The following is a 21,797-nucleotide window of genomic DNA, read 5'->3' as shown; positions in this document are numbered from 1 at the left end:
GGAGTGAAGATTGTTTCCTTGGTGAACAAGACAGTACTGTCCTGCTGATTCTGTCCAGCACATGAGTAACTTTGGCCTGTGGGCTGGTAGCCTCCAATGCCTAGTCAAATTTTGAAGCTTATGATCAGCCCAGGCATGGAGGCCCCAACCTAGGGCTCATAACATCTCAACCCTAGGAAGCATGGATTGAACAGCTGGGCATGTCTCACAGATGACTGTAAAGTAACGAGGGGGCAAACATTTTCATTTGTAGGAGTGTTGTCCTTTGAAGAGGATGTATTCAGAAGCTTTATATTTATTACTTTAATACTTCCACTATAGCAAATAATTTGGAAATTTTCACTTGGCACCTAGCATAATCATATGGGGGGGATTATTGGATGAAGAAAAATGATATTAAAAAAACTATCATCTTTGTTATCTTTCCATTTCTGCATTGTCATAGTCGTTGGATAAATGAAAACATGATTTGGACCAAGACAATTACTCTAGAAAAGGGCAAAAATATAAACCCTAGAGTAACATGGTCAATGAATAGTCATCTACAAGTCAAATTAGGGTACATAAGATGTCATTATAAGGGCAAACTTTATACATTAAAAAGTTCTAAGCCCCAATAATTGATTCATGTTATATCATACAGTGTTTGATGTGGTGAAATTAAAAAGTAATCAAGAATTTGGTGAGATCCTTAGTGTTCCTTGTTAGAAGATAGTCATATGTACTATGTAAGAGTCTATACAGTTGGGAACTATTGGTGGATTCAAGAGTGGTTGATCCTCTTTTCCTCTAGGTTTGGAAATATCATGGGATGGAGACAGTTTTGTAGAAGTCATGGCTGCACCCCATCTCAAGGGCAAACTCTGTGGTCTTTGTGGCAACTACAATGGGCATAAGCGTGATGACTTAATTGGTGGAGATGGAAACTTCAAGTTTGATGTGGATGACTTTGCCGAGTCCTGGAGGGTGGAGTCCAATGAGTTCTGCAACAGACCCCAGAGAAAACCAGTGCCTGAACTGTGTCAAGGGACAGTGAAGGTAAAGCTTCGAGCCCATCGGGAATGCCAGAAACTCAAATCCTGGGAGTTTCAGACCTGCCACTCAACTGTGGACTATGCTACTTTCTACCGGTAAGTACAGTGCCTTGGGGAATAGGCTTGGGTTACAGACCAAGGGTAGACTTGACCATGGAACAGAGGGTATCAAATCCCTTGGTGTACAAAACAAGGGCCTCCAAAGTGCAGTGTAAGCACCCCTGCTTCTTTCTTCTCTTGAGACTGATCTCATCTTGACTCAGTCCCACATTATGTCCCAAATTAGGAAATTGAAGGGCATATTTCAGAGCTATCTCCTATAAGTGATTCTGTTTTTGTGTCTGCAGTTTCACTGGAAAGCTAGTGACACTCTAGGATTTTTCCAGGTGTTAGCTTGACTCTTAAGATTGAGGAGTGCTTCCCAAAGTCTGGCCTCAAATGCAGTGGTATAGGGCAGAGGTAGGAATCTCAAATCACTCTGGCTGCCTTTGGGTATTTGAGTGAGCTTGGTTATTCTAGATCTGAGGAAGAGTTCATCAGGTCTTTCTCATCGTCTCACCCAGAACACATCTGCACATGGAAAACAAGGTGGTGAAGTGAGGATTCCTTGGATTTTAGCCAACTATGAGACTTTGTGTCCAGAGTCAGAGGAGAGTAGAAACAGGGCTTGAGGATGGAGGAAGGAAAGTCTCTTGTTAAGACCATGGATTCCATTTGTATTAAGCAAACCACTTTAATCATTGTCTTAAATGAACAACACATATTCATTGAAGTTACCTGTTTTGTGAATATAAAGGCAACACCTACTTTTACATAAAATTAACCATTATAATGTGCTAAAGATTTTTAAAAATGCCCTGTTTCACAACCCTGAGCTAAACATTGCTTTCAATTTGGCAAACATGTCTATACATTTCTGTATGCAAACTTGTATGTCTAGTGCAATATTTATATTATGTATCGACGATATATGAAAAAGAAAAAAGACCATGGGTTCCATAACCTTTTCTAATTCTGATTAACCTCCTTCCATACAAAGCAACTGGTTACAAAGGAGAACTGGCTTTGACTTCTGTGCTACAAGCTTGCATTTGTGAGTTGTTGAGTTTGGCCTGGTTGTACTTCCATTTACTACACAATTCCATGAGGTTCAAGAGCTAAGACTGTATATAACTTTAACCACCGTGGATGTGGGAGGAAACATGAGATGAACACAGTCCAAAAAGGCCTTGTTTAAGTGATTTGCCTGTGCCTCTTAAAATGAGAAAGCTCCTGTGGTCTGAAGCCACAGAGAAGTTATTTTTACCCTTTAACTGCCACCAGTTTATTTCTCCTAGTTCTCGTTAAATGTGATCTTTTTTTATTTATTTGATCTTTGGATATAAAAGATAAAGTTCTATAAAGTCAACTCAAAGTAGGGTGGAAAAAGGACTGTCTCTGTCATCACAAATCCCTGAACATGGCTGCATCTGCCAAACCATTTGGCTCCAACTCACGTGATTAGTTCCTTCAAGCCATTTTCTGGTTGTAATTTGAATTCTCTGGGTTCCCTTCTTTCTCCTCCCAGCACCACCCCGTAGATTGACCTCACCCTTGTCTATTGAAATCAAAAGATCTTAATGCACTCTGGAGTGAACTAAGCACCTGGACAGACAAACCAGGCTTCATTTGGAATCTAAATACCCATCACTTGAAAGTCTGACGGGAAGCAATAGAGCACAGCAATTAAGAAACTTGTGGTCTCCCAGAGCTAAAAATCCAGTCCAGCTTTACAACCTTGAACAGTTATTTAAGCTCGCTAAACCTTAGTTTGCTTATCTGGGAAGTGGGGATAATAAAGAGACTATCTTGAAGAACTGTCGTTCAGATTCAATGAGACTGTGAACATAGATGCATGTGCTCAACCCAGTGCCCCCGGGCAATGTGCTCTATAACTGTTGGCTGCTATTGTAGCTTCTACCATTAATTAAATGATTAACAAGGGTAAGTCTTCTTTTGGAAGCTCCCCTACCCCAGTTGTGGATTTGAATTGGACCCTTCTCTGTCTGAAATAGAGTGGAAAGGCTGTACTTCTCCCAGGAACCTAGCAGCCTACACCTTTGGTTTTCATCCCATTTCAAAGGAACGTGTTGAAAGCAAAAATTGGAGAGCAGGCCTGCAGAGATTCTTCCCTTTTTGCAAATTTCGATTTCTTTGCTCTTTAGTGATTTATTTTGTATTATGATCCCTGGACTGCTAGCAGGAATATGATGAGCACCTTGGCAGAAGTCGTGAGAAATGACTTTGACATGGACAGAGAGAATCGAAATTGTTAGGTGGCCAGACAGATGCTAACCTTCTGCTCTTGAAAGTTGCTACAGCGGCACAGTTGGGGGGCGGCGGGGGAGTCACTGTGTAAGGGGCTGGATGCCTGAGTTTGGGGAGCTTATGAGAATGCTCTTGGGATCCTTGTGCACTGAGGTTTGGAGGATGGAGCATGGTGGGAGGTGAGCTTGTGTTCTGCTGTGTGTGGTGTAGGGACAGAGCACCCTTCCAGGCCAGCCACTCCCTGGAAGAGGCAGGGGAGCTCAGGAGGGCAGAGCTGGACAATCCTGACTGTCATGCACTTTGCTGATAATCTCATTCCCCAACCGAGAGGTTCACCTTCATGCACTTTCAAGTGAGGGTGGCCAGTTTGGGGTAGATCCTGGATTTCTTTCTTTCCTCCAAGCACGGATGTGGCAGGAGAGAGAAAAGAAACAAGGTCAACGTGGAAAGGGAGTTCTGTTCTCAGGGGATCTCCAGCAAGGAGCAAACCTTAGGGAACCTTTAGGAAGCAACGGACAGAGAATGCATCGGGCAATGCCAAGCCGGACGTAACCTCAACCCTGCCACTTTCTAGCTGTGTGGCCCTGGTAGCTTGCTGGGTTTCAGATTCTTTGCCTTTAGAATAGGTATGACAGCGACTACCTGGTGGGATTGCTAGTGCACGGACTGAGGTCAACGGGTGGTGCCACGTTGGTCCGTGATAGACAGGCCGTCCTGGCACAGTGTGCTGTTGTCCTGTGTCCCTTCCTCCCTATGGAGAATCTGGCCTGCCCCACCCCTGGTCACTTACATTTCTGATTGTCGAGATCTCCTGTGCTCATCGTGGAGAACAGATTAGATAGAGTCTCACTGATGAATCTACGGAACGATTTATAAATGAACCGTTTCTCTTTCGTGGCCTTGAATAAAATACAGTAAGTGAAGATTGCATTGCAAGCCTTTAAAAAAATTGTTCTTTTTGTCTTATGAGAATAATATATGTTCATTGTATGACAATTAAGTAACATTAAAAAGAATAAAGAAGAAAATAGCCATCACATCACATTCCACACATGTAAATTTTTGCCTGTATATTTTATTGTCATTGGCGGAATTTCTAAAATGAAGCTTAAAACATAGTCGTGACCTGTGTTTTAAGGGCTGTGATCTTTTTTATGACTCAATATAGGACTAAAGGGATTTGCCTTGATATCATGGAAGGTCATATATATAAATTGTATATGAATTTGATTCCTTTCATTTTCCCCTTATCCTTCAAGGAAGTATCTGTACTTACCTTTAGGACAAAGAATAAAGTTGCGTAATATACAAATGCCACCTTCCAAGTACCATTGTGTTTGTAACTTAGAGAAGGGAGAGGATAAAGGAGGTATTTCTCTCAGGAAATGTTACCTCTTTTGGGTTTCCTTAATCATATGACAAGTTCCAGAGGGAAAATTCTTTTATAAATATGAGATAGCTCTTCTTATAAGATCAAAATAATAATTCTAATTTCTCTGAATTAGAGTTTACTTTTGAGATGTCTAGGACGTAGAACTCTTATTTTATTTTGGTCTTTTACCCAGTTCAAAAATTTTAATAGTAAACTGTCCATTGTCTAAAAACTTGAAAAACTTTGTAAATGAATAAGAAATGACTCCATATTAGCCAAGACTTTCTTCTTCTCTTTTGGGAAACTTTTTAAGATTTGCTCATTTTTTCTTCGCACATCAGTTCCACCCATCATGGCCTCATTTGCTATAAAAATTAAAGGCTTTGTGATCAGCATATTGGCTTCATTAACTCATTGAATATGTTTGGATGCAAAATAATTTAATTATGAATCACATAAAAATTTTAACTGGCTACATTGATAATGTGTCTTAAGTCCTAGAGTTGCTAATTGACTTGTCCTCAAATTAGATAATCCCCTTTGCAAATCTGCACTGGCCGCCGCTGGTGTGTCATGGAGACATTTCTTGTAGCAAGGGAAGTAGTTACTATACTGTGGAAACATGAATGTGAAATCATTTCAATTATACTTGGATTCACACATAGGCCTCCCTGAGGAGGAGATGTTTGTTGTCTTTGGGTCTCTTCTCATTTCTTTGTTTTCACCTCCCTCCCCCAGCCTCACGCTGCCTTCTCCATCTCTGTCTTGGCTGCCAACTGGGAAATCCAGGAGGAATAAGCAGCCCCCCATCCCGTAGCCTCCCTGGTGGTCCTCAGCAGCCAGTATCGAATCCACTCCCCACCTTGAATTCGGGCAGGCTGATGAGACCAGTCTCGGCAGCCCCCGGGGGCGCAAGGAAGCCAGGAGATGGGTTGAGCTATGTGGGTCACGCTGGGGAGAGAGAAGACCACCTGTACGTTGGGCTGGTGTATGAAACACTAGCAAACTCAGACCTGAATCTTGGATGAGGTAGTTGCAAGTGAGTGTAACTTGCTAGCAAAGCGGGCCTCTCCAGTCAAGGCAGGCCCACATTTCAGAGAAGCCAGGAAGATTAATGTGAACTGCAGCAAAGCCCAGGCCTTTACAGACCACCGTCGTCTCAGGACTGTTTTCCTCTCCCCAGTCCCCTTCATGCAGTATAATTCACCGGAGCAATAACTCTGTTCACTTGTTCGGTTTGGGTAAGTGTCTGGGGATTCCCAGTCTAGGAAATGTTCTTTTCTTTCCATGCAGTGTTTTTTACAGCTGTAAGGAATTGAAGGAAGGCCAGGGGATTCACAGATGTGTCCTTCCCGCTGAGGTCCTGGGAGGTAGGTGGTGGGAGGTTGTGCAGGAGAACGCTGGAACTCCGACAGCACAACGGTGTCGGAGATGCTGGCGCCTGGGGACCGCCAGTGGCTTCCTTCCAAAGGAAGATCACAGCCTTTGTGGATGACCCACTTTGGGTTTTCCTATAAAGGCAACTCATCATTTATTGTAAGGCAAGAGGAGAGATGCAGGCAACGATACAGACTTTATGTGTGTGTGTGTCTGTAGGAGAAAATCATATAAAGCTAACTGCTGTTCTATAATTAAAATCAAGCCAATCTTCCCTCGCTTCAAAGGAGAACGTGCTTGGAACATTTCTGTTTACAGCTTTTAATGATTTGCCTCAAATTGCCATTAGAACTAGGGTCCTAAATCAAATGAGATATTCATTTTAAAGTGTGATGTTCTAAACCTGCCTTTTTATTTTTCCTTTGGCAAACTTAGCTTTTAGGATGAGCAGCCACTCTGAATATGTAATAAAGGTGACACCAGGTGGCAGTAGACACCTCAGTTGTACCACCGATCAGACTTCAGCCCTTACAAGTCCAACCTTAAAGTTCAAAATGTTTTCCCTACTCAGTAGCTCTCTCTCTCTCCCTCCCTCCCTCTCTCTCTCTCTCTCTCTCTCTCTCTCTCTCTCTCTCTCTCTCTCTCTCTCTCTCTTTGACTTATGCCCTAGGCTACTCCTTCACTGTATCTAAATATACAATGCACATTCCTGCCTCTGGGTCCATGTCTTTCCTCTGCCTGAGATGCCTTCATTTTCTACATTGATTTAAGCTGAAAGCATAGCTCAAGTTTCATCCCAGACCTCTGTAAATGTTTTTTCTTTGGTTTCTTAGAGATGCTGATTGTGTTTATCCTTATTTAGTGCATGTACTATATTGCACTGCTGTCGTCTCTCGCCCGCATTGGATTTTAGGTTCACTCGGGAATGGGAAATGTCTTTTCTACCCTTTTGTATTTCACCCAGCATCACCCCTGGAAGGTCTGCTTTGGAGAAAGTTTTCTTAGCTCCCTTCTTAGCCTTTCTGTCATCTTCATCCTCTCTGATCACCTTGTGACTTCTACCCCCAATGCCAAGTCCATCTTAGATCTTTATCCCCACACTCGTTATACACTTAAAGTCAGAATGTGCACACATTTCTGTCCTTTCAGGGAATAGACTAGTCAGAGCAAGCGGAGCCTCTGGTCCACCTTTGATGCTGCAGGAGCTATCGGCTCTTCTTATGCATGAGTCTACTACTGTGACTGCCAGGGGCAGGCCTCTGAATCTCAGAATCCACCTCTGCCTGTTAACAATTCTCTTGTAAGCCACTTGGACCTCCTGGATCCTCTTCTATACCTTCTATCTATAGATGGGTAGTGTTTGGCCTTGCCATATTTTTTGTGTGGTATTTTGATCTATAGATATTTCTGCATTGGCCTCTTCCACCATCCTGTCCCATGGAGTCATGGACTGGCACTGACTCTTCCTGGTCACAATGTGTGACACTGTTCATGGGGTATTTCCCCTCAAGGAAGTTCACCTGAGCTTTTGGTGTCCAGAGTTTTTATTGGGCCTCAATCACCTGCTGCCTGCTGCCTGCATGGCTGACCTTCTGTAGCCCCTCCCAGAGGTCATGCTAATGCCTTTAGTCTCCAGCTCCTCTGGAGGTTGGAACTGTTATCAGATGGCCCAAAGCCCCCATCATAAAGCACACTGTTAGAGTGTCTCCTGGCCAAAGCACCCAGGCAAAAAAGGACAATCCTGTCAAGCAGTGCATTCCAGGGGCCTAGAGATCACTCCCCAGGAGCTAAAGGCCAAGGCCAGACTCTCTTTGGGCCAGGTTAATTCTTTACTCCACAGCCTGCCTGACTCAAGGTTAAATGTAATTTCAATTTGATTTTAATTTTAGCTTTGAGTTTATTTTCAGCATAAACTTCCTGGAAACCTGCAGTGTTTCTCCTCAGAAAATTATATTTTGGATTGTAATTAGATGGGGCTTTTGAACACAGATTTGAATGAGTGTCACTGTAGCAGGTAAAACACTAATTATTTTGTAGCATCTCTCTTGGCTGCTTCGGGGACTTAGATTACTCCTTAGTAAGGAGGAGACTGTCTGGTGTAGCTTTATTGTATTTTCGTTATCGATGGGTATAAAGCCCTTTCTATCTATGAGAGTGACAGGGGTGGTGGCTGACATGAGGAATGTTTTCCTCATGTCATTGTTGAGCTAACTGGGACACTGAGAGGTGAGGGGACTCATTCCAAGACCCCCATGGGGCCTGAGCAGCCAGCCTGACAGGATACTTGGTCTCGGGTCTTTGTCAGAGAACTTGGCCAGAGCTGCTAGGGCTGTTCTCAGAGTCCATCATTCAGGTTTTTAAATATCCTGCTTTTGCCATGAGCTTTTGGAGGAGGATTTCATCAATTACTTAATTCACTCCTTTTACAACTTTTGAGTATGCACCTGCTGCGTGCCAGGTACTGCTGTAGGTGTGGCGATTTGGGACTGAACAAGAGAGACAAAAGTTCTTCCTTCAGACAGCTCACTGTCTAGTGTGGACAGATAGCGATAAATAAGAAACAAGGTCATTGCCAATTGTGAGAAGAGGAATGGGGGAAATAGTGTGATATGATAGGGTGGGCTGGGGGTGGCCAACTTGGAACAAGGTAGACAGGAAGAGCCTTCTGGAGGTGTGCTCCTTTGAGTGGAGCCCACTGTGTGTGGGAAGGACGGGGGTGGGGAGGTCTGTCATGGGTGGGGGAAGGGCAGGCCTCTATGCTGGGAAGGGTGTGGCCTGTTTGCAGACCAGAGAGGAGGCTGCCAGTACTGGTGCCTTTAGAAAGTGCTGGGTATGCTACCAATCACTGCATGAGCTTGGAAGCAAATTCTTCCCCTGTCAAGGTTCAGATGAGATCATGGCCCCAATTAATATCTGGAGTGCAATCTTGTGAGACCCTCAGCAGAGTCCATGCCTGGACTCCTGATCCAAAGAAACAGAGCTAATAACTGCATCGTGTTTATTGTTTACATTTATTGTTAAGCCTTTCCTGTTTTCCTCATTCACTAAGTTTCATTTTATTTCATTCTGCATGTAGTTTTGCAAGCTGGTGTAAATCCTTTCTGGAACAAGTTGAGGAATAAGTGACAGTGGCCACGGGTAAAGGATCTAACACCTCCGAATTTCTATTTTTTGTGTGAAATAGAGATGATATCATCACCAACAGATTGGTCATGAGGCTGTATGAGGTTTCCCTTGTAACGCCCAGGTGGAAACACCAAGGAATCTACTTCCCTTGGCCACATCACCAGTGTGGTCTAGTGGCATTCCGCCTTGAGCCCCATGGTTTCAGGTTGTTCTATAGAAAATTAAGGTATGCAGTTGGGTGCCAGAATGCCTCAGAACCGAGAAAACCTGGGGATGGGTGTCCTCAGAGATGGCCGTGTGTGGGCTGGCTTACGTCAGGCCACAGACAGATTGGTTGAATCTTTGATGTGCTGTGAGTACAGCCCTGTGACTCAGTGAGGCAACAGGGACAGGAGCAGCGCCTTGTGAAATCAGCCGGCATCCTGGCAGCATCATGGGTTTCTCAGAGGTGGCTCGCTGGCCCCTGTGCTGGCCTGGGAGCTCAGGGTTGTACTGTGCTGGACGGCCATCCAGGACTTTTTGACTATCTCTCAATCAAGCTGGCAAAAATTAAAACTGATGGAGAGTGTGCAAATATGAAATAGGAGGGAGGCTTTTGTGATCCTGGATCCTCCTACACATGGAAATCTTATAGTCAATCTCAATTTTCTTCTGACCTGGCAAGGAAAAGGAGCAGTAGGCTTGTACACAGAGGCTTTCACAGGGGCCGGTGTTTCAACTACAGACCAAATATTCAGAAGTGTGTATGTGTTTAAAAAAAAAAAGACTGGGGCTTCCCTGATGGCGCAGTGGTTAGTAGTCTGCCTGCCAATGCAGGGGACACGGGTTTGTGCCCCGGTCCGGGAGGATCCCACATGCTGCAGAGCGGCTGGGCCCGTGAGCCATGGCCACTGAGCCTGCGCATCTGGAGCCTGTGCTCCGCAACGGGAGAGACCACAGCAGTGAGAGGCCCACGTACCGCAAAAAAAAAAAAAAGACTGGGTGTAGGGGCAGTTTTTTTGTTAAGGAAGAAGATGCTGAATTACTATTTTTTTATATCCATGGGTCTCTTTTCTAGGCTAATAGTCAATTATTCATGTCTAGGAATCAATGAAATCAATCAATAATAAATTAAAACAGGTATATATTACCTATTGTAAAAACACACACACACAGATTATTTTGTAGTCAGGATTCATTGATTAAATAATTCAGGCGCTGTTCAAGGTGCTGGAGATATGGCAGTGGTTAAGATAAACGAGTCCTCTGGCTCACAGAGCTTGCAGTGTAGGCTAGTGGGTGAGAAAGACAAGTCAACAGGAATGTAAATAGGGAGGGATGCAGTTTTGATAGAGGATGTACAGGATGCTATGGAAACCTGCCGGGGGGGTGGCTTCCTGGAGACAGTGACTTCCTAAGCTGAAACCAGAAGCATATGTAGGGTTTAGCTGCACAAAAAGGAGAAGGGGTTTGGGGAAGAGAACAAAGGGAAAGATCCCAGCCACGGAAGACTGCATGTTCAAAGCCGTGGAAGCCAGCAAGAGCCTGGCACAGGCAGCTAACAGATAGATGTTGCATGGGGCAGTGTCATCAACTAGGGAGGTGTGGAAGATAGGTCAGGAGGCAAAGGCCACAGCCAGATCATTAGAGTTTATGCCCCAGCATCCATCAGACACGAAGGGGGTGCACTGTAGTGTCTTTCAGCCATTACCTGGGAGCAGGTCATACTGGGCATTGGTTCAGTAAAGATGAAGACTTTTCATTTATTCCTTATTCGTTTATTTCTTAGTTTCTATACACCTACCACGTATTCTATGCCTTAGGTCGTGGTTCTCAAACTTTAGCAGGAATCAGAATCATTTAGAGAGCTGATTCAGTGGATCTAAGGCAGGGGCTGAAAATGTGCACTTTTAACAAGTTCCCAAGGGATGCTGGGACTCGGGGACCACACCTGGAGAACCTCAGCACGAGGTGGAGGAATTAGAAGAAGAACTGCTTCCAGCTGTCTGTTGGTCCCCAAGGGGATGCAGTTCTCTGAGACTTGGTCTACTCCAAGACCATTTTATGGCTGATGGGGCTTATCTTTCTTTGTCCTGTACAGTCAACCTCCAAACATTAGAGATGAGAACACAGAGTGGGTCCGTGGGTAAGGGATTAGGAGCTAAGCACATGCCCACCTAAAGTGGTCATTGGAGCTCAGTGGCATTTTCTTGGTGTGTTGTTTAAAGTACAGGCACCAAATGGAATACTGCTCAACCATAAAAAAGAATGAAATTTTGCCATTTGCAGCAACATGGATGGACTTAGAGGGTATTATGCTAAGTGAAATAAGCCAGACAGAGAAAGACAAATACTGTATTATATCACTTATATGTGGAATCTAAAAAAAATACAACAAACTGGTGAATATAACAAAAAAGAAACAGACTCACAGATATAGAGAAGAAACTAGTGGTTACCAGTGGGGAGAGGGAAGGGGGGAGGGGCAATATAGGGGATTAAGAGATGCAAACTATTAGGACTAAAATAAGCTACAAGGATATATTGTACAACACAGGGAATATAGCCAGTACTTTATAATAACCATAAGTGGAGTATAACCTTTGAAAAATGTGAATCACTACACAGTGCACCTGTAACTTAAATAAGATTGTGCATCAACTATACTTCAATTTTAAAAATGGAAAAAAAAAGAAAGTAGGCACCAAAGTAAACCTTTTTTTTTTTGCGGTACGCAGGCCTCTCACTGTTGTGGCCTCTCCCGTTGCGGAGCACAGGCTCCGGACGCGCAGGCTCAGCAGCCATGGCTCACGGGCCCTGCTGCTCCGCGGCACGTGGGATCTTCCTGGACCGGGGCACAAACCCCTGTCCCCTGCATCGGCAGGCAGACTCTCAACCACTGCGCCACCAGGGAAACCCCAAAGTAAACCTTTTAATGTCTTGTTTTATAAGCAAAAAAGCCCTGGTCTTACTGCTTCCTATTTGTAAGGCCAGGCCCAGCAGAAGTGTTCAACTTGTTTGACTGGGCCATTTGTGAGCCAGAATTAGAATCCAGAGTTGGAGTTCTCCTGGCCACTGAAATACTTTTCACAGTGAGCTGGGAACCGCTGCGGTCACTTTGAGATGAATGACCCGGGGCCCAGCAAGTACCCTCCCTGAAGAGAAAGCTGGACACCGTGCAGTTCTGTTGATGAACCGGCCTGGAGCCGGTGTTCTGTGCAGAGGCAGAGCTGCCCAAATCTTCCCCTCCCCCAGCAGGCAGAACAGACAGGCCCGGAGCTGGGGGCCAGACTGGTGAGCCCAGAATGGCCAACAGGATGTATCTGTAAAAGTCTGCTTCCTTTCTGCCGGCTTCAGGCTTTTAAAGAACCTGGTCAGCGGGCACAGAGAGTAGAGAAATAAATGCTTTACAAGGAAATCTGGTGACGGTACTGGAATTAATAATTCTTTTAACATGAAAGAGCTGTTCTCTGTGATCTTTACTGTCTTACCTAGTGCTGGGAGTTTAAACAGATGAGAGGATGAGCTAGCTGGTTTCTTCGTTGTATCCCAAGCAAATGGCCCATGTGTGAGCACGAAGGTAGGATGCATTTGAGCTCCTCAAAGAATATGGGCCAGAAGACCTTTCAGAACCCCTGAAAGCTTTTCCATATGAAAAGGAAACCAGGAAATTGGAATCTTCATTTTGTCTTTGTGATCAAAGACAGGGAGGAAAGATATTAAGCAGATACTGACCTGTAGTTTTGTGGCCACTGTTAGGATTTATTGACTGAATAGCAAATAAGGACTGCAGGAAAGCTGAGGTTGGTATTTACTTGAGAGGAAGAAAAGATTTGGATTCAGAGGTTGACTGAAAACAGAGGCCTGCATTACTAAGGAAATAAGTACATGGGCTTCAGTAATAGGAGGTAACGACAACCATGTTAACAGCATTGATCGACACTCATTATGTGCCTGAAACTCAGGGAAGCCTAACAATATTTTACAGTGTTAGTAATAATGGGCAATGCCATGCGAAGAGGAGGAGTGACAGCTTACATGTTTGCATGCTGTGTGCCAAGTGACCGCCAAGGGCTTTCTCTGCATATAGTGTTGCATTTGTGTGCATGAGGAACACGAGTGTAAAGGAGGTAAGAATATCACCCAAGGTCACTAGGCAAGAAGGAGGCAGAGGGCTTCCCTGGTGGCGCAGTGGTTGAGAGTCCGCCTGCTGATGCAGGGGACACGGGTTCGTGCCCCGGTCCGGAAAGATCCCACATGCCGCAGAGCGGCTGGGCCCGTGAGCCATGGCCGCTGAGCCTGTGCATCCGGAGGCTGTACTCCACAACGGGAGAGGCCACAGCAGTGAGAGGCACACGTACCACAAAAAAAAAAAAAAAAAAAAAAAAAAAGAAGCAGAGCCAGGATTTGAGACCAAATCTGTTTGACCCAGAGACTGAATTTTTGACCATTACCACCATGATCTGGTATTAGCTCCTGCTCCTAACCCATTCCTAACCCCAAATTGTCTTCATTTTCTTTTTAATTTAATTTTTATTATTATTTTATTTTCTGGCTGTGTTAGGTCTTCGTTGCTGCGTGCGTGCTTTCTCTAGTTGTGGCGAGCGGGGGCTACTCTTCGTTGCAGTGCACGGGCTTCTCATTGCGGTGGCTTCTCTTGTTGTGGAGCATGGGCTCTAGGCACGCGGGCTTCAGTAGTTGCAGCACGCGGCCTCAGTAGTTGTGGCATGCAGGCCCTAGGGCATGTGGGCTTCAGTGGTTGTGGCTCACAGGCTCAGTAGTTGTGGTGCACGGGCTCTAGAGTGCAGGCTTAATAGTTGTGGCACACGGGCTTAGTTGCTCTGTGGCATGTGGGATCTTCCCGGACCAGGGCTCAAACCCACATCCCATGCATTGGCAGGTGGATTCTTAACCACTGAGCCACTAGGGAAGTCCTTGTCTCCATTTTCTGAACTGAGCTAACACTTAGTTTTTGCGAATGTTTCATATACTCCGTTTTGTTTTTCATTTTGAAGGTTTTTTTTTTTTTTCTTTTAAAAGATTTTTTTTTCTCTTGAGCAAAATTGTCTGTTCAGGTTTTGGAAGTATTATGCTGGCTGAATTTTAAATAGAGCGATTTCATCCTACTGGTCTTTTAAAGAGAAATGTTTGAATTTCAAAATAGTGGCCATTTTCTACTCAAAATATTTTCTGGTCCACAGTAATAATTCTAGAGACAAGAATGCCTGACTCTTCTGTGAAAGGCTGAGTTCATTATGGAACTGAGATCCTAGATTCTAATGCTGTGTGCCTATAAAGTATTTCCTTGTTTTTCATCTTCTTTTCCTTCTTTTTGCTTTTAATGACTGTTTAGAAACAGTTTCTAAAGAAAGAAACATTCTTATTTCACATCTTGCTTGAGATGTTTCGATTGATGTGATACTAGTAACTCAGTGATTCTTGATTTTTGGGAGGTCACAATCCTTTTTGAGGTTCTGATGAAAGCTAAGGGTCTCTTTTCCAGAAAAATGCATGCATGCTTGCACATACAACAGGGAATTCACCTAGGGATCAGTGGACCCTCAGTTAAGAAATCCTACCTCCTTCCTCCCTCCCTCTGTACCTTCAACTCTTCAATAAATATTTTTTGAGCCTTGTTAAATGTCAGGCACTGTTCTGTGTGTTAGGATTACAGTGGTGAATGAAATAGACATGGCTCCTGTCTTCGTGGAGTTCATGGTCTAGTGAATAAGGAAGACAGTAAACGAGTATCCTTACAACTAAACATGCTATGTTGTCTGTACTTGAAGGAAAACTTCAGTGTATAAGATCATTTCATTGGTGGGTCAGATCCCATAGGTTTGTGTATAGGGGAAGGGGGAGGCAGATGGATTGGAGAAGGACATCCCCTGAGGAAATGATCTTTGAGCTGAGATCAAGAGGATGGAGAGCAGTGAACCACGCTGAGAGACAGGAGGAGAGGGCCCCAGCCAGGGAGCGTTGTGCTGCATTCATGAACCTCTGAAATGCTGATGCAGCCAGCCCCCTGAGCTCCCTGTGTGCCTGTCCCAAGGAGCTCCGTGTCCTTCCTGTGTTATACTCTCAACGTAGTGAAGTCCATTACACAGAATCTCACCTGTCAGTGATTCATTCATGTTATGGGTCAAATCATATTTCCCCTCAAGATCCGTCTCTCTCATGGAGCGTTAAAGTGGGTTTTTCTTTATCCTCAAGGGATACCATACCACTGAGTCTCATATCTGAGGTAGTGGCTTATTTGGCTTGCTCTGATATGCTCGGAGTCAGGACCGTGTTCTTTTTCAGAATACATCTAGGATGATGAAGACACACCTGCTACACACGTGGGTGCACACGCACAGGCACACATGCCCAGCTGTGTCCAAACGCCCCAGCGCACATTGTATGACATACGTGTGTCACTACACCAGCGTGAATTCAGACTCTTGCTATTCAAAGCACCATCGTTGGACCAGCAGCATTAGGAGCTTGTTAGAAATGCAGGACCTCAGGCTCCACCCTAGCCCTTCTGAAATCAGAACATGCAGGTCTGACAAGGTGCCCATGGGATTTGTGTACACACTGAAGTTTGAGCACTGCTGGTTTGATGGCCTTTTCCACTCTGGCCCGGTCCGTGCTGTTGAATAGTCTTGTCCAGATGCTTCCGTTTAGAGCTTGTAGCACATTGACGAGGATGTGTATATATATACACATATACATATGCATATAATTTTTTTTTTTCAAAGAAAGGAGTTCGGGTAGCTGTGCTGTGGGACAGTTGTAATTTGACTCCAGTGTTTAACAGATGTAAGTACTCACAGGGGGCTGAGGGCACACCATCACACTTCTGCAAAAGGCATTTTCACCTTTTCATGGGCTGGTCACCTGATAGTCACTGGCGTTGTTCTTCATTATTTACATCAGATGGGAAGTCTCTTAACAGAAATTTTTGAAGTGACTGATGAGGCAGACATAGAGCAAGGCAGTTGTCCACTAATCAGTGAAATAGCTCATATTTATGAGTTGTAAGGTCGTTTGTATTTGCTTCCCTCTTGGCCTTTAAAGGGCCTTGACAGGTGTTGGGCCATAAGACGCTGTTGAAGGGCAGCCCCAGGCACCAGGTCAGCTCAAGCATTTGGCCTATTTAGCGACTTCTTTCACTCCCTGAGGACCCGTTCCTCCCTGTTCTCTGATTCCCAGACTCTGTCCTGCGTTTCCTGATAATGGTGATTGATTCCCTGCCTTACTGGACCATCTGATCACCTATTTTGTTCCATATTCTGTCCTCTTCCTTGATTTGAGCATCGTCCACAGCATTGGGTAAGAGGCCTTTCCCACACGAGTCTCAGGCATAGGGCACCCCTTGGGGGTAAGAGAATCCCCACTCCGGGAGAGTACCAGAACCCATGTACTAATGTGGTGATGTAACTTCTCTTTGCACTTTGATGGATTCTCTGTTTCCTAAGTTTAGCTGTAACATGTGCTTTTGCTCACCTTGCATTCATTAGATTTTTTTTTCAGTTGCATATAAAGAAAACCTCAATTAAGCTAGTTTAAATAGTAACATGTTTAATTTGTAAAAATGAGTGTTGTTTGACTCATGTAGCTGAAAAGCTGGGGGCAGTTTTCACTTCATTCGTGGCTTGATCCAAGGCTTAAATGAGGCCCCCAGGGTTTGTGCTGTCTCCAGTTCCTGACACAGTTCTTCTGTGTTGAAACACAGGCCTCTCCTCTCCAAATTCTTCAGACAAATCATGCAGGCAGAGGTGAGTCTTTTGTTTCCAAAACCCAAGCAAGTCTCATGCACCTCCTGGATTCTGATTGGCCCTGTAACCGGGAAAATAAAACGAGTTGGTTCCTTTACATAAGTGGTTCTCAAACTTCTGCAGTCATGGCTCACCTGGAGGACCTGTCAAAACACAGATCACTGGCCCCATACCCAAGGTTTCTGATTCAGCAGGTCTGAGGTAGGATCTGAGAATTTCTAGTAAGTTCCCAGGTGGTACCGATGCTGCTGGTCTGAGGACCAACTTTTAGAACCACTGTTTTAGACCAATCAAGGCCACATCACAGAGACAGAGTGGGAAAGAGGTGATGTCCCAACATAATTTTAGGTACTCTTTTACCTGAAGAAGGGAGAATGGATATTTTCATTTCTTCCATCTCTAGAGTACTTGTTGTGCTCCTGTGTAATTACAGCTCCCACCAGTATGTGGGAAGAACATCTCTATCAGGTACTTTCTTAGGCTCAGGGGATGCAGCTGTGATCAAGACAATGTTTTTACTGTCCTGACCTGAAGGGGTGGTGAGGACGATAAGAATAAGTAAATACACATACTATATATGATGCGATTTCATGTGCTGCAAAGAAAGACAGCAGGGGAGGAGATAGAGAACGATGCTGGGCTCTGGGGTCTGTTCACATAACATAGTCAGGGAAGAAGGCCCTTTGGATAAGGTATGATTTGAGCTGAGACCTGAAGGAAGAGAGGGAGTGAGGTCTGCTCAAATTAGAAAAAAATGCAAAGAACATGGGCAGCTTGAGAAATAACGAAAGGTCACTGTATCTGGGGCAGAAGGAACGAGGGGAAGAGGGAGGGAGAGTAGATGGAGAAACACAGGGCTTTGCAGGTTGAGGGAAGGGCCTTGGGTTTTACTGGGAGGAAGAAGAGAAACCTCCCTGAGACATGAGCAGCACATCTGGGAACAGGGCTTTGAAATGTGCTAGAATAAGCATGGATATAAGAGGATGAACTGTGCCCTTAAATTCGATTAAATTCCAACTACTGAAAATCCAGCGTGGGGCTCTAAGTGGACCTGGCATTTTTGCTCCCTACCCTAAATGTTTCCCATAACCATGTGTTTTGAAACTCGGTATTCTACAGAGGAGGGGATGCATTACCCCTCTGTCTTCTGGTCAGTGTCTCTTGATCCTCAGTCTGAGTTTTTTTCTAGTTAAGTCTAACGTAAACTTGTTTTCTTCCAAATTTAAAGTCTGAGCGATTCCCCTCATATCCTATAAACTTGAAGTTCAGGTATTTCTCTTATTCCTTCTTGAGGCAGAGGGGGAAAGGGATTGCTATTGAATTTTACTTGAGAAAGCATTTTGGAAGCACATTGATTTTTGAAATAACTTCCCCTCCAAGAAAAGGAAGAAATGAAGAAGGAGGTCTGATTAAAATACAGGTGTAGCAGCAGGGTAACATGTTCACAGGCCTGCAGGGCTGCTGGGAAGGGGAGGCCTCTTGGGACCTTCAAGAGAGTGAATCAGCTGGTCCAGGGGCCTCTAACCTCAGCCTGATGGCTGTGGTGCTGGGGCCAGCGGTGATACCTAGCACATCCCTCCAGTGCCCAGAAGTGCTTAGTGACTGTCATTTATTCAATCAAGTTCACACTCCTGACTGGGTCTGTCAAGACTCTATCTGGCGATACTTGATGTTTTTTTGAGATTTGCTCATTTTTACCTACCTTTTACTCCAGCCAATTCAGCAACCCCTGAGTGCACTTGGTACTTTCCCCCAAATGTGCCTTGTTTATGTTTGGTGTCATTTGCTGGGACTGTCCCTTCCTGCTTCTCTCTGTTCCAGCTCAGTTTAAGGACTATTTTGTTCTGACAGGCTTTCTCCAGTGAAAATGGATTGTTCCCCCCCATCTTTCTCTTTGTCTCTTGTGCTTTGGTTGTTCCCTTTTATGCACTAATTCCATTTGGCCTTGGATATATTACCATTACTCCTCTTTCTATATAGATAGCTTCCCTAAAGAGATACAAGCTCTTGAAGGAAGAGGCCATTTATCATTCATGTTTATGTCCCTTCCCCACACATCCCAGCATATGCCAGAGGGAATCAGAGAAATGCTCAAGAAATGCACAGCGAGTTGCACTGAACCAAATCCTAGCTCCAGCTGAGTGATGGTGACTGTGGGACGTTTCAATCCTGGAACTTGTCAAGCAGTTTCCTATGTTTTCTGTTTTGTTTTTGCTATTTTTATATAATCTCTCTCTCTCTCTCTTTTTTTTTCCTGTGGACACCTGGATTATACTTTCCTGAGCTCAGGATCACTTTTATCTTTTTTTCTAGAAATTTCTAGAACCACCTATGAGGAAGAGAAATGCAATTCAATCTCAGCAAACAGTCCGCCTCTTGAGTTGAAATATGAGTGTGTAGTGGTGGTTGCAAAGGCCAGCAATGAGCTCAGACACTCTGCTCGCAGGCATGGCCTCTTGGCCTCCTTTGGCAAACTTGTCTTCCCTCTGTTGGCCCGCTGCCTGGGTGGGAGAAGAGACGTGAGATGTCACCGTCATGGATCTCCCAACCTGATAAATCCGTGTAAGGCATGTTCAGAAACACATTTCAGCTTAGAAGGGAGGAATGGAGAGGGCTGACTTACACATGTTTTCAGGTCTGTGGGATTCCCAGAGATGTCCCTGACTGAATACGTGTAGCTTTATTTGCTTTCTTTTGTTTAACAATCTGTATTCTGGATTTATCCTAAGTAGGAGGCAGTTCCTAACTAGGATGTGTGTACTTTGGGTGAGAGGTCCGTGGTCTTCATGTTCTCGGCTACATGTTCTCGGCTGTTTACGAGCATGTTAGGTAGAGCCGTGTGGCTCCTAACTGCTTGCCCTTTGTGACTGTCATTTCACAGACAAATTACAATTTGGGCATGTTGTGCACAATTGCGCTCTCAGGGCCATCATGTTGTGTGAATTCTGAACACATTCCCGTCCATCTGCAGAGGCTGGCAACAGACTGTGAGCATGCCGCTGGAATAATACATGCCTTCTTGTCCCGATCCGGACTTTCTGAAGAGAGGGCCGAGGAGACAGGTTCAATTTGGGTTTTGTTCTTCCCTGTAGATGACATTGGAAGAAAACTAAAAGCACCTGAGGACCTGTCAAAGTCAATCATATTTATGCTTAGAAACCAAGTTCACCATAGAGGGCCAGTCAGTGATGTCTGGACTCACCAGTGATGAAAACAGTTGGATCTTTGACTCATGAGTCAAGTTATTTTTCCAGTGGAAGATGAAATCATTTTTGATATGTGGATTCCTCAGTGAGGATAAAGTTAGTCCCTTTTTGACTTATAGCCTATGAGCCAATTTGATGTACAAAGTGCATATTTACTTCACAGTCCTATATGAGAAAGGTGGCCGTGTCCTTTCCAAAGGGTCCATTTGCCTTGAAATGAGTGGATGGACTGTTCTCCACGTGAACTGGTGACACTATTTCATTCAAGCTGACATTGCCCCTGAGCCGAAGGAGCATTGAGACAATTCTCATTGCTGTCCTTTGACGTACTAGGGAGTGGAGCGATCAGGTAGCAGACCCTTTTTCCCAAGGTGCTCAGTCTATGAGAGGTAAGTAAGCATTGGATTGCTGTTCAGACCTTCAGTGTCCCAGCTCCCAAGATCTATCTTCCAGATGGTATTGTTGATTGTTATCAATATAATGCCCATGTAGACCTGACCACAGGTGCCGCAAGACTACATGTACACAGCTTATGCCAAGTAGGGGCTCATTTCAAGCCTGGGTCTAAATAAACAGAATGGGATCCTCTGTGCAGCTGTACTGGGGGCACACTCTACACACTTCCAGGGAAAACAACTACCCTTGAAAGGGGACCCTGCATTTCCTATGGGGCTCTGTTGCTTCATATTTTTATTAGGAAAGAACTTTAGCTTTTTCTGCTTAACGTTGCAGGCATAATTAGGTATAATTGACTCTATCCTGTCTTTCACACCCTCTTCAACCAGTTACCAACTCTAGTGAGTTATCCTGTCTAAGAAATTCTCTCCATATCACTTCTGTCCATTTACTGGTGCTATGATTGGGTAACTGCCCCAAGCTTTCCTGCTTTGTCAAATGGGATGAATAAGAGCTGCACTCAGGGTGGCTGTTAGAACCCAGGGAGACATGAATGTCCAGCATCTAGGCACAGTGCTTGCATGTGGACAGGGCTTGGCCAGCATTGCTTTCCTTCTCTCTCTGCCTTTCTCATTCACAGACGTAGTCTGAGCCTCTCATCCCCACAAGCCTACACAATGGCCATAGACTCCTTAACCTGTCCTCTTTGCTAGAGTCTGTTTTCTCCTCTAAATCGCTGTCTGCATTCGGGTGCTGCTTTGAGGTTTTTGGTCCTCTCATCAAAAACCTTCAGTGGTCTCCTTACTTGAAGGACAAAGTCCAAACTCTTTAGCTTGGGATCCAAGGTTTGCCCCAATCTCTACCCTGCACATCTTTTCAGATAAACACTTCATTTTCCAAACCCTCTGGTCCAGCCAGATAGACAGGCTCTGAATGGGTCATGCTCTGCTGTACCTCTGGCCCTTTGCTTAGGCCCTTTGCCTGGAATCTTCTTCCCCATCCTTCCAAATACTACCCATCTTTCCATATCCAGCTAAAGTATCATGGCTTTTGTACATCTTTCCTGTCCACCAAAGACACGTGATTTTTTCTTTCTTTCTGAACTCCTACATGAATTGACCACTCCATTGATTTGCCTGTTAACAAACCTACCTAGTTTCTTGTTGTGGTCATTAATCGGCATTTAGATCCTCTGTTGCTGTTTATCCTTTCTTCAGCTTCTTCCGCACCTCATCTA

General features: G+C 44.6%; 1 protein-coding gene across 2 annotated transcripts in view; it reads left to right on the top strand.

Moving 5' to 3' along the window:
- Positions 1–21,797, top strand: part of BMPER (BMP binding endothelial regulator) — a 259,931-nt gene that overhangs the window by 180,329 nt on the left and 57,805 nt on the right. For both annotated transcript variants that reach the window (XM_060156029.1, XM_060156031.1), the window contains exon 13: positions 794–1,130. In XM_060156029.1, coding sequence (XP_060012012.1) covers positions 794–1,130 — 337 coding nt within the window. The remainder of the gene's footprint in view (positions 1–793; positions 1,131–21,797) is intronic.

This window comes from Lagenorhynchus albirostris, chromosome 8 (genome assembly GCF_949774975.1).
Source record: "Lagenorhynchus albirostris chromosome 8, mLagAlb1.1, whole genome shotgun sequence".
In the NCBI taxonomy this organism is placed as follows: domain Eukaryota; kingdom Metazoa; phylum Chordata; class Mammalia; order Artiodactyla; family Delphinidae; genus Lagenorhynchus; species Lagenorhynchus albirostris.
The sequence above is the reverse complement of the archived record's forward strand: the minus strand, read 5'-3'. Positions and strand labels throughout refer to the sequence as shown.